Source organism: Pelecanus crispus, chromosome 3, assembly GCF_030463565.1.
Source record: "Pelecanus crispus isolate bPelCri1 chromosome 3, bPelCri1.pri, whole genome shotgun sequence".
Lineage (NCBI taxonomy): Eukaryota > Metazoa > Chordata > Aves > Pelecaniformes > Pelecanidae > Pelecanus > Pelecanus crispus.
The window spans coordinates 67,811,130-67,823,852 of record NC_134645.1 but is presented as its reverse complement, the minus strand read 5'-3'; the positions used below and the strand labels follow the sequence as shown (position 1 = coordinate 67,823,852).

The 12,723-nt window shown below is 39.9% G+C and overlaps 1 protein-coding gene across 2 annotated transcripts in view; it reads right to left on the bottom strand.

Moving 5' to 3' along the window:
• HBS1L (HBS1 like translational GTPase) overlaps window positions 1–12,723 on the bottom strand; it is a 66,108-nt gene that overhangs the window by 11,700 nt on the left and 41,685 nt on the right. For both annotated transcript variants that reach the window (XM_075708592.1, XM_075708594.1), the window contains 5 exons: window positions 8,120–8,376; window positions 7,499–7,664; window positions 5,114–5,231; window positions 2,309–2,455; window positions 85–159 (listed from right to left, as the gene is read on the bottom strand). In XM_075708592.1, coding sequence (XP_075564707.1) covers window positions 85–159; window positions 2,309–2,455; window positions 5,114–5,231; window positions 7,499–7,664; window positions 8,120–8,376 — 763 coding nt within the window. The remainder of the gene's footprint in view (window positions 1–84; window positions 160–2,308; window positions 2,456–5,113; window positions 5,232–7,498; window positions 7,665–8,119; window positions 8,377–12,723) is intronic.

The window sequence follows — 12,723 nt, the reverse complement described above, 5'->3', positions numbered from 1 at the left end:
ACACAAAATAACCTAACTGTAAGAAATGCTCATCCTACCCAAATGCCTGAGCAAAGCAACAAAGACCTCAGAAATTTGTATTACCTTAAAGCCAGCTTGTTTAAGAAATTGGCCAAGCTTACTCGTAATTTCCTGAAATCTTTCCTGTTGCCAATTGACCTAAAATAGAAAACAGATTATGATAATAAAATTGTAGAGTCTTAACCATGACTCAAACATACAGCTGCATGTCATCAACTCTGAAGTACCAGTAGGTGTTCTTCACACACAGTGCCCAATGAATTTATAAATACGAAATTTCCAGTCAGATTCATAGTTGAATATGTAAGAGCACACACATTAAAAATAACTGATAGCAAACAACACACCACTTAACTTGCAAGCCCCTTTAGTTTGACTTGTCCTTGAACAGAACTTTTTTTTTTATTTTTTTTTAAAAATGTTTACACAAAATTCAGATTCGGCAAGAATATATCAACAGGCATGTGCAGGTCAACCAGGGGATCAGGCCCAGCCAGCATGGGTTCATGAAAGGCAGGTCCTGCTTGACCAATCTGATCACCTTCTATGACCTGGTGACCTGCCTGGTGGATGAAGGAAAGGCTGTGGATGTCATCTACCTGGACTTCAGCAAAGCCTTTGACACCATCGCCCACAGCATTTTCCTTAGGAAGCTGGCCGCTCATGGCTTGGACAGGCATACTCTTCGCTGGGTAAAAAACTGGCTGGGTAGCTGAGCCCAGAGAGTTGTGGTGAATTAAGTTGTGTGAGTTAAGTCCAGCTGGGGACCGGTCACAAGTGGTGTTCCCCAGGGCTGTTTTGCGGCCACTCTTGTTTAACATCTTATCAATGATCTGGATGAGGGGATTGAGTGCAACCTCAGTAAATTTGCAGATGACACCAAACTGGGTGGGAGTGTCGATCTGCTCGAAGGTAGGATGGCCCTGCAGAGGGATCTGGACAGGCTGGATTGATGGGCCGAGGCCAACTGTATGAGGTTCAACAAGGCCAAGTGCCAGGTCTTGCTGCACTTCGGTCACAACAACCCCATGCAGCGCTACAGGCTTGGGGAAGAGTGGCTGGAAAGCTGCCTGGCAAAAAAAGACCTGGGGGTGCTGGCTGACAGCCGGCTGAACATGAGCCAGCAGTGTGCCCGGGTGGCCAAGAAGGCCAACAGCATCCTGGCTTGTATCAGGAATAGTGTGGCCAGCAGGAGCAGGGAGGTGATTGTCCTCCTGTACTCAGCGCTGGTGAGGCCGCACCTCGAATACTGTGTCCAGTTTTGGGCCCCTCAATACAAGGAGGACATTGAGGTGCTGGAGTGTGTCCAGAGAAGGGCAACAAAGCTGGTAAAGGGTCTAGAGAACAAGTCTTATGAGGAGCAGCTGAGGGAACTGGGGTTGTTTAGCCTAGAGAAGAGGAGGCTGAGGGGAGACCTTATCGCTCTCTACAACTACCTGAAAGGAGGTTGTAGTGAGGTGGGTGTTGGTCTCTTCTCCCAAGTAGCCAGCGATAGGACAAGAGGAAACGGGCTCAAGCTGCGCCAGGGGAGACTTAGATAGGATATTAGGAAAAATTTCTTCATTGAAAGGGTAGTCAAGCATTGGAACAGGCTGCCCAGAGAGGTGGTGGAGTCACCATCCCTGGAAGTGTTCAAAAAACAGGTAGACGTGGCACTTTGGGACATGGTTTAGTGGGCATGGTGGTGTTAGGTTGATGGTTGGACTGATGATCTTGGAGATCCCTTCCAATCTTAATGATTCCTCGTTTTTACTTTCATTAAAAATAATCCAGCCAACAAGCCAGGAAACACGAAACTGCTACTCTACCCTTAATTGGTTTAGTGGGGGACTTGGTAATGTTACGTTAATGGTTGGACTGGATGATCTTCAAGGTCTTTTCCAACCTAAACGATTCTATGATTCTATGATTCTTTATATAACACAGAATAATCTAAAACACAGCTAGTAATATTTAACACACCTTAAATAAAGCTCTTGGGGTCTTGACCTGAATGACCACCAAGATGCCTTTGCAGATGCCACTGGCTTAAATGCTTATGTGAGATTTTCACAAGTACAAGAGGTACCCCTACTCATTTTAGCACCAAAACCATCCTTCTGTGTGCTTTGAAAATACACCCATAAATAAAAATAAAAGTATTGTAAAGTCTAAACGCAAGAGACAGAGCTGAGAATCAAAGAAAGAAACAATACTTTACTATTAGTTTCCCAATATTGATCCTTAAACTTAGGGTCTACAATCTAAATGGAAGCCCTTCAATTAAATGAAAATATTAAGCACGTACCTGGTCCATTTTATTGACTGCAACAGCTAGCTGTGTCACTCCAAGAGAACGCACTAACAATCCATGTTCTCGAGTTTGTCCACCCGTCTCAAACCCTGCTTCAAACTCCCCTCTACTAGCATCCACAACCAAAATTGCCACATCAGCCTAGATTTAAAAAAAAAAAAAAAATTACAAACAGAAGTGGTTAAGAGGTGGAAATAATCTGGGTAAATATCAGCAACATTTCACACAAAATGTACTTTACATGGGAGGAATCCTGATGTATTTCAAATGTAACTGAAACTGCTCAGTCCTATCTGTGTCACACCTGCTTCGGTGAGTTATTATGGCATTATGTCATCTCATGTCATACACTACCATTTTCTGTTAAACACAAGCCAACTCTTGGTTTTGGGAACCTGTCCTCCTCAAACTACCCACTATGGATGTGCTGCACAGACCTCAACTAAACAAAAGCGGCCCATGCTCCAGAAGCGTAAGAACAGGAGGAGCACAATGTCCAGTTCTCCCTGCCTCAGTCTGGACACCTTCATAGAGAGAAGCCACAAAAATTACAGAAAATCACCTGACTATATAACTGGGACAACCAGTCAACTGCATGTTGGATGTGGATGCTTCACAGTCCACTCAGCACACTGGAGCATGCCAAAAATCACAAGGTGGAAAAGACAAAGTACCCTATTTTATCACCTAGGCAAACTCTCTACCACAGCATTAAGAGCAAATAGGTATCACACAGTCTACAGCACTGCACAAAAGTCAGCATGTAAGCACAGGGAAAAAACACAGATTTTTCTGTTAACCTTAAACGCTGCTAATATTTCTTCTACTTTTCCTGCTTTGGAGAGTAACAGCCAGTTAGACCATCATCATGTACCAATCAACGGCAACAGACGCAAACAAAGGTACTGCTGTCAAGAGGCAGGTGTAAGACAATTTCATGGGACTCATGAAATGGGACATAATGGAAAGAGAGAGGAGAAAAAGTGGTACTTTCTCCCTTTCCTTACATGCTTATGCTTCAGGATGCCAGGAGAAGGAACAGAGACAGCACATTGTCCTGGCTCTGAATTCCCCTCGCCTTGTCCTAGGTGTGAAATCCCCACAGCTTATACAGAGACAGTGCAAGCGTGAGAACGGGAAAAGGAGGAGAGATGAATTTCCCCACAGCTCTCAGCCTCAGAAGTGTATTGCGGTGAACTTCTCCTTCAAAAAAAGGACGTCCTGTATTTTCTAAATCATAAAAACTGTACCTCGGGACTTATGTGAATTAACCATATGTATCAAAGGCCAGATCCTGGCCCTGATAAGGCTGATTTGCATTTTGCATAAGAGCAGTTGGGGATTTACCTCCTAACAGAATTCTCCACAATAAAGAGGCACCAGAGCCAATTTCCACATTTGCTTTCTTCCACCCATTGCTTCAGCACTGAGCCTACTCTAATAGGTAACAGAAACTTGCAAAGTTTCAGTGATTCCTTAACAGGCTTCAGAATAGTCCAGCCCCTCACCATCCTGAGAGCTGCAGGAACACAGAGATATCAAGTCTTATTTGGCCAGTCCCATCTTCTGCTGAACTAATACAACTGCTAGTGGATCTGCAAGTCTTCTCTTAACACTTCTGCCTGTATTACTTTCACCCCCAAAAGACAAATCAATTTAAATTAAAGTTGTAAAGAAAATGGCATGGCTGAGTTGACATTTTCCACCATTCTGAAACTAAAGATCCATTTCTGATTTTAGAACTCCTGAACTTCCTACAATTTATGTCCGCAATACAGATGACTGTACAAGCTCTACACCATAATTTGCAAGCTTCTGAGTATTCTGCAGCCTAACCACTGGGTCATGATGTCTGAATTCTTACCCAGGCTCTGCTTCAGAGTTAGAGCAGAATTTAGGGCAAACCAGTCTTCCTACAGTATAGTTCTCTATCTGTAACATCATACTAACAGTCCTTACTGAGCTCTTAAGATAAAACTCACTTTTCAGACTGTAATGACATGCACAAAGCAGAAACCTCTACAACAGTAGCTTATCTTCGGCGGGGACGGGGACGGACAGACGGATCTTTGATTACACCTCTACCTTGGAGAATTAATTCTACTATTTAAAAAAGGGTGTCTTTAAGTGGAAAAAGATTCACACATTTTATGTAATGTCACCACATCTTATTCTTCCCCTCCTCTGATTTATTATTTCCATAAATTAAATAACTAACCTATATAAGAATGGTAAGTGCCATGCTGAATTAAATGGGTAGTACCATATACTTTTGACCTTACCTACTGTTCCTAAAGCAAGTGGCACATAGTCTCTGCAAATGTCCTATTGACAACAGATGCATTCTGCATAGACTTTGTTATCTGTTATGTTTTCTCACCCCATATAAAATACATTGTTAAATAGAAGAATGCCCTTTGTTTGACCTCTCCAAATCAGCTCAAAACCACTTAAAATCTCTACCTACAAGACCACTTTCACAGAACTTCTTGTTGAGTAGACATGCCACATTTGAATAGCTTTCAAAGCTCAACTCTGACTTTATCAAACTGCAACTTAGTATTCAAATTACTTCCCTAATAAAACTCTCCTCCAAAAAGTTAACGTCCCCAAAAAAGAAAAGCAACTGCCTTTAAACAAACATGTTCTTTACGTTTAGAAAAACTCATTAAAACATCAAAGACATCTTAGAACCATCAATGATTCCATTTCATCTTAGATTTTAAAAGAAGAAAGCCAATTTAAGAAAAAGTTATAAATAATAATGCCATTCGAAAAAGAGGTTTAGACCATCTCTACCTGTGCAGCTCCTGTGATCATATTTGGAATGAAGTCTTTGTGGCCTGGAGCATCCATCAGTGTAATTACTTTAGTCTTTGTCTCGAATTTGGTCATACCCACATCCATTGTCACTCCCCTTAAACAAAGCACACATGCAACGCACCATTAGAAGTAGTTTGAAAGCTTCATAGAGACATAAAGTGAGCTATTAAAAACACAATCAAGAAATTATACACTTCACAGCTTTCATTTGATTTGGCCTGCACAAAAAAAATTGAAAGAAACCTGCTTGCTGGAAAAGCAGACCTCTAGAGCTGCCTTTCAGTAACTAGTTGCAAAGAAACAAACACCCAGAATTCACAGGACTAACTCCATGCACGGGACTATGTCCCAATAAGCACAGTGAGAACATGAAAATTATACTGCATATTTAAATAATTACTAATTCTACTTTTAATACTTAGCTTTTCAGAAAAGGGCATCACAGAGTAACAGAAACATAGCCAAGAATAAAAAAAAATAGAAGGTATGGGACTATAGGAATACAGTTATACATTTGCAAAGATCCACATGCAGAACTACTGATTATCAAGGAGGGATCACAGCACTTTGATTCAGTTCCACATCTCACTACCAACCACACGTTCTGCACAGGACGTAGGATAGGATTCATCTGATCAAATGCAAATACCTATCATGCACATAACCTATCTGGGTTAGTCATCTGCATCTGCCTTTACAGACGATGAAGACAGACAGGCACTTTCAAGGGACAAAATTTCCCACATTAGCACAGATACCTAAAATATGTTACTTCCAATGACAAAAAAAACCCTACAAAATAACCCCCCCGCCAAAACCCAAACATTTACAGATGGCTCCAGAAAGTTTTTCTTTAAAAATAAAAAACTCAAAGTAAAGAGAAAACAGAATCAGTAAAAAATACCAATTCAGAAAACTTTTCCCTTAATAATTACAAATTATCTTCTGAAGAGAAATCTGGTACCTAAATGCACCACTGTTGGATACTAAAAAAAAAAAAAAAAATCATCGACCAAAGGATATCACTTTTAAGGCTCATGACAATTGTTCCACAAACTGTATTTTCTGTTAACATTTTACTCTCTGCACGCAATAACTACTTGTCTATTTCTGGTTTCACATGTTAATTACATCTTATCAAATGTAGCTTGTATTAATAATGTACTTAATATGGTGTTTAATTATTCTATTACAGATCTGTGAAAGGAATTGATCTTCAAAGTTTGTCCATTTTACACCCAGCTACATCTACAGGGATTAAGAAAAAGACCTTTCCCCCATCAGCTTTTCCTCTTTTACATCCTTAGACTATAATGTCCTGACAACGCTATGACTACAATATCATCAGCCTTAACTGATGTAAGGCTACTTTTAAAATTTGTGTTTGGCTGCTTCGGGATTGTTTCCCCCCTTTCCTGTACCTGCACCCCCCAAGACACAGCCCCTGCCTCAGGTTTGTAGGTGCACTTCATAATGAAAGGACTCACACAGGCAAAAGTCTAGCTATATACAGGGACACTGCAAAAGTGTATCTGCCTTTAAAAACAACAGTTACACACTGGATAAGGAGCACCTTACTCCATGTTCTTCAGCATCAGTTTACATTGTGAAGGTTATCTTTCCAACCAGAAGAGCTTATATGCTATGAAACGATGGATGACAAGTGATTGTAAAAATATAAACACATAAGAAAATGCCTTTTTTTATTATTTTGTGAACACAGAATATCATGGCTTTAGCTTCCCATATAGTGTTCTTAAAAGTGCTTACAGATTTTTTTTTTTTTAAATTAGCTTCACTGCTTCCCCATTACATACTTTTTCAATATGATAAAATTTAATTTTAAATTTCATATTTCAAGTTAATAAATTAAAGGCAGTTTATAAAGAATACAAATATAATTTATTAATTTACAGATTTTTATATTCAACGTAAAGTAAGTCATGTGATGAACTGACATTTCACTGCTTAGTTTATAATTCTGACACCCTTTCATAGAAAAATTTAATCTAGAACTTTCCCATACAAAGATAACCAAACTGAGAGAAATTTGGCAGCAATAAACCAGTAAGGCAGCTTTAAATGAACTAACTTGGCTACCAGAAGCATTCTGCATTGTAGTCCTACACTGTACTCCACAGCATAGAAATAGGTGAAGAAATACTCAACTTCTCATTCACATTTCTTATAAACAAACAGGGATATTATTTTTTCTTTTGATAACATGTACTCATATAGACAAAGAAAAATATTTGCTAATAAGTATTGAGTAAATATCTTTAAACATTAGTAGATTGATATTTCCTAACAAATGTTGTTCCTTCAGGGGAAAAGGTAATTCCCATTAAAAGTTATTTCTACCTTTCTCTCTCTTCACCAGTTTCATCCAAGACCCATGCATAGGCAAACGAAGCTTTACCAGCCTTCTTAGATTCCTGTTCATATTTGTGCATAGTTCTTTTGTTCACATTTCCCAAAAGGTAGAGCAGATGACCCATTAAAGTACTTTTACCTGCATCAACATGTCCTATGGAGGGAAATAAATATCAACTTTATTAATTTGCGCATTTTAAATATAGTACAAGAAGAAATATACTAAAACGTATGAGAACCACATGCACTAATAATGCTTATGCAATCCATAGAATTTCACAATCCTGTAAGATAGCGATACAGACAGTTTATTGAAACAGTCAGTTAGCATGACAGCCATATAGCACCTCCAAATTCATACTAAAAAGAACACACCACAGTACCTTTTACTCTACTGTCAAAAGGAAGCTAAGTCAACCTCACTGTCCTGGTCAAGGACATCTGAATGTACTCCCTCCAAAGAATAATGGTCAAGCAGATGTGACTGAAAACAGTATGAGATTTCCCTTTCCTGGAGAGAGGACAGTTTTGCTTCTGTATCACTTCCAGGTTCAATCAACACAGTTTTTAATCTCCATGTTTGTCAAAAATGTAATTTAACAGTATTACCTATTACCACCAAATTCAGCAGTTGCTTTCCTCCTTGTCTCTTCTCCAACTCTGCTTTCACATCTATTTGGGGTTTTGTCTTGCTTGACTTTTTTATTGGAGTAGGCACCATATTCTGCTCTTCCGAAACCTGCACTACTTGGGGTGAAAGAGTAGATTTTGAGACTGTCTCAAATACCCCAGAAGCTACAGTGGCATCTTCAGTTAACAGTCCTTTCTGAGGTGTGTTAGCATGGCCATTTTCTTCAGCAATCATACTAGGGGAAAAAAGAAAACACAAAGAATGCGAATGACAAGAAAGCCGTAGAAATATAGGAGAAAAATTTGAGTTTTTCCTTCGTTATCATGTAAGCCCCAGACAAAGAGTATGCGATAAGCCCATTAAGGTGGAAGCGATAAGCAGTTGGATACAAACTGCACAGATACCAGCTCTGAACATCTTGTCTGAAAAGCACTGTGTACAAAAGCAAGATAAGAAATAATCTTGTAAAACACATGAAACAGATAAAGAAAAGCTTCCCACAGCCACTTCTTTTAACAGGGAGGGAAAGGACAGTTGTGCAGAACAACTACAGAGAGCTGGTTGCCTCTGAATTAAGAGCCCAAGTCAACTTTGAAGCATCGATCCTAAAACAGCTTCCACATACACTACAAGTATTGCAGCTGAATGTAGCAATGTTCTATCATGAGAACAGTCATATAGCATAAAGAGTAGATACTAAGCATACCTAAGCTGCAATTTAAGGTGCAATGCTTATATAGAGCCATAACAGATAAGTTACATTTAACAATACTGCGAAAATTTGGTTTATGCATAAAACAAGGCATCTAGGACTAAGGAGACTTGGATTCCCCAACTCCCCTTCTTTAACACCCTGTTCTCCCACAGATTCACCATACTAATCCTAATAGTAAATCATCTTAAATATATTATTCTCTTCTGCTTTCTCACTCGTTTTCTCTCTGATTTGTAAATGAGGATGTTTTCCTAATTTACACAAGTGTTCTGAGAATATACAATATGATTCTTTACCTGTTATGGCAAAGATGACCACTAAAAAACAAACAGTAAGTAACATCTTCAAGAGAGCAAAAGCTTCCTTACTGCCTAACAGAGCTCCATGGTGAGGCGTTAATGTAAGCAGCAAGACAGGAACAGAAGCAGTTGTTATAGGTGTGACATTATATCACAGCAAACTTCAATATACAAACCACTGACCATTACAGTATATTGAAAATACCTACAAAATACTGTATTTAAAACTTTATCCAAGGAGAAGAGGCTTCTTCCCCTGGAAAACTGGAAATCCATAGAAAGCAGCCCACAGCACGGTGGTACTGCATTGGAAAGGAAAGGATTCATGCAGCCTCTCAGACTCGAGTATCCACATCCAGTGAGAATTTTTCACTCTCCCTTTTCTGTTTACATACCACAATTAACTTCCCAGTTTTCCTCTTTTCAGCTTCTATAAACAAAACGTATTTTGGTACTTCAAAATACCACATTGTGACTTCTCTGCTTTTATTTGACATTACCTCTTCTGCTTGAGGGTAGGAAGACTCTAGAGAGGGATCTGGACAGGCTGGATCAATGGGTCAAGGCCAGTTGCATGAGGTTCAACAAGGCCAAGTGCCGGGTCCTGCACTTGCATCACAACAACCCCATGCAGCGCTACAGGCTTGGGGAAGAGTGGCTGCCTGGTGGAAAATGACCTGGGGGTGCTGGTCAACAGCCGGTTGAATATGAGCCGGCAGTGTGCCCAGGTGCCAACAGCACCCTGGCTTGTATCAGGAATAGTGTGGCCAGCAGGAGCAGGGAGGTGATTGTCCCCCTGTGCTCAGCACTGGTGAGACTGCACCTCAAATACTGTGTCCAGTTTTGGGCCCCTCAGTACAAGAAAGACATTGAGGTGCTGGAGTGTGTCCAGAGAAGGGCAACAAAGCTGGTGAAGGGTCTAGAGAACAAGTCTTATGAGGAGCAGCTGAGGAAACTGGGGTTGTTTAGCTTAGAGAAGAGGAGGCTGAGGGGAGACCTTATTGCTCTCTACAACTACCTGAAAGGAGGGTGTAGTGAGGTGGGTGTTGGTCTCTTCTCCCATGTAGTTAGCGATAGGACGAGAGGAAATGGGCTTACGCTGTGCCAGGGGAGGTTTAGATTGGATATTAGGAAAAACTTCTTCACCAAAAGGGTTGTCAAGCACTGGAACAGGCTGCCCAGGGAAGTGGTTGAGTCACCATCCCTGGAGGTATTTAAAAGACATGTAGATGTGGCACTTTGGGGTATGGTTCAGTGGTAGACTTGGTAGTGTTAGGTTAGTGGTTGGACTTGATGATCTTAAAGGTTTTTTCAAACCTGATTGATTTTGATCATCAAAATATGATTCATTTTCTGTCTGCGTAGAAGTATTTGCATTGTATTAGTCCCTTTCCATTACACGTATTTCGGGAAACAATACAGTCCAAGCATGTCAGTCTACTGAACAAAGTGGTTCAAGAGTTATGATCTAAAAAGTTAAACCTAGGAAGTGTTCAGACTGGATGCAAAATTAGCCTCTCATTATAGCACTAAGCAACATGGGACATTTTATAGGTCTCCCTTTTCCCCCTCAGTTTCAGAACCCACCTATGTAATCAGTACTGCAGCAGACCGATTGATTTTGATACCTTTTTCATAAGGCCCAAAGCCAAGTTTTTCTCTTGATAGTGAGACCCCAAAGCAGAAATGTGAGCACTCTTCTTTTTTGGCTACAGTTCCACAACCCAGGGCCAGGGTCTTGCATCATCTGGATACACAAGCACGTTTCTCAAATTAGCTAAGCACAGAAGTTAGTTTATGCCAGCCATGCTGGCTGCAGGGGCACAGATGGTACATGTGCTTCTGCATAATGAATAGACAATTCTGTATAAAGTGTATTCAGAACTTATCCTATCAAAATATTCTAAGCCACTTGAAGGAGAAGGACAAGTTTAAATCAAACTACTGCTTTAGGTGACACAGTCATGACATTTTAGATTTGAGACTATGAAACCAGCTGTACTGTATCAACAAGTATAGCCTTATACAAGCTCCAGTATATAACATCATATCTTGACAAGCTGAATACCCTTTATAAGAAGATACACTTGATTCCCTAAATTCCAAAAATTAGTTGGCCATCATTGCTTTAGGTGTAGCTATGGAGACAGGTGATTACACATGAACTACTCCACAGAAAAGCAGTGTCGTGGTTTAGCCCCAGCCAGCAACTAAGCACCACGCAGCCGCTCGCTCACTCCCCCTACCCCGATGGGATGGGGGAAATAATCGGAGGAGTAAGAGTGAGAAACACTCCTGGGTTGAGAGAAGAACAGTTTAATAATTGAAATAAAGTAAAATAGTAATTATAATAATAACAATATGATAATAATAATAATAATATACAAAGCAAGTGATGCACAATGCAATTGCTCACCACACACCGACCGATACCCAGACAGTTCCCGAGCAGTGATCGCTGCTCCCTGGCCAACCCCCCCCCCCCCCCCCCCCGTTTATATACTGAGCATGACGCCATATGGTATGGAATAGCCCTTTGGTCAGTTTGGATCAACTATTCTGGCTGTGCCCCCTCCCAGTTTCTTGTGCACCTGCAGAGCATGGGAAGCTGAAAAGTCCTTGACTAGCATAAGCAGTACTTAGCAACAACTAAAAATATCAGCATGTTACCAACATTCTTCTCCTACTAAATCCAAAACACAGCACTATGCCTGCTACTAGGAAGAAAATTAACTCTATCCCAGCCAAAACCAGGACAAGCAGTCACTACAGTTATTTGTGCTTTCTTTTACTGGAAAAGATAAGTGCATTTCTATAAGGCTGAACAGAAGGCTCTATTTTTTTAAATTCCTTAAACAGCACATTAAGTTTAAGCTGAAAATCTACTTTGGAATGGCAGGACAATTATTTTCTCTAATGTCTCTTCAGGGACATTTTACTTCATAAAAATTGACTGAAAACAATCAAGTTGATAGCAGGCAATTATGCAGAGAACTGCGGTGACAAAGCTTTCTACATATTTTAATAACGTATTTAAAATCATCTGAATGATATAAAGTACACCAGATCATTTTTGCCTGAATCATGTATTAAAAGAGCCTCATATATTTACAATTAATTTGCATTAGGCATCTTTCATCAAGATTAAGACTCTCTTCCATCTTTTTCCCTTTTTTCAGATAAACTTCAGTTCAGTGTCAGCATAACATCTAGCACTTTCACACTGAAGTACTATGACTAGTGCCAATATGCAAAGGACATGCTGTAATGCGAATATGGTATTTTACGTTGGTATCAAGTTTCCTTCCTTGAAATTCTAATAGTTGAAGTTCTGGAGAGAAGTATTTGTATAAGAAGCCGTATCAAAGCAGCCTTTCTGCTTTGTTTTCTCTCCTTTTCAATGTCTGCATTTCTTCCCAAACCAAATTTTCAAAAATTTTAAAAATTTAAAAGGAAGACATTTAGATGAAGCTGCAAGTAATGTGACCCAAAAACATGACTCTCATGTTTTTCTACAGTTTTCCAAAATATATTCAAGACTGTCACATCAAGCCTATTAAAAGACAAA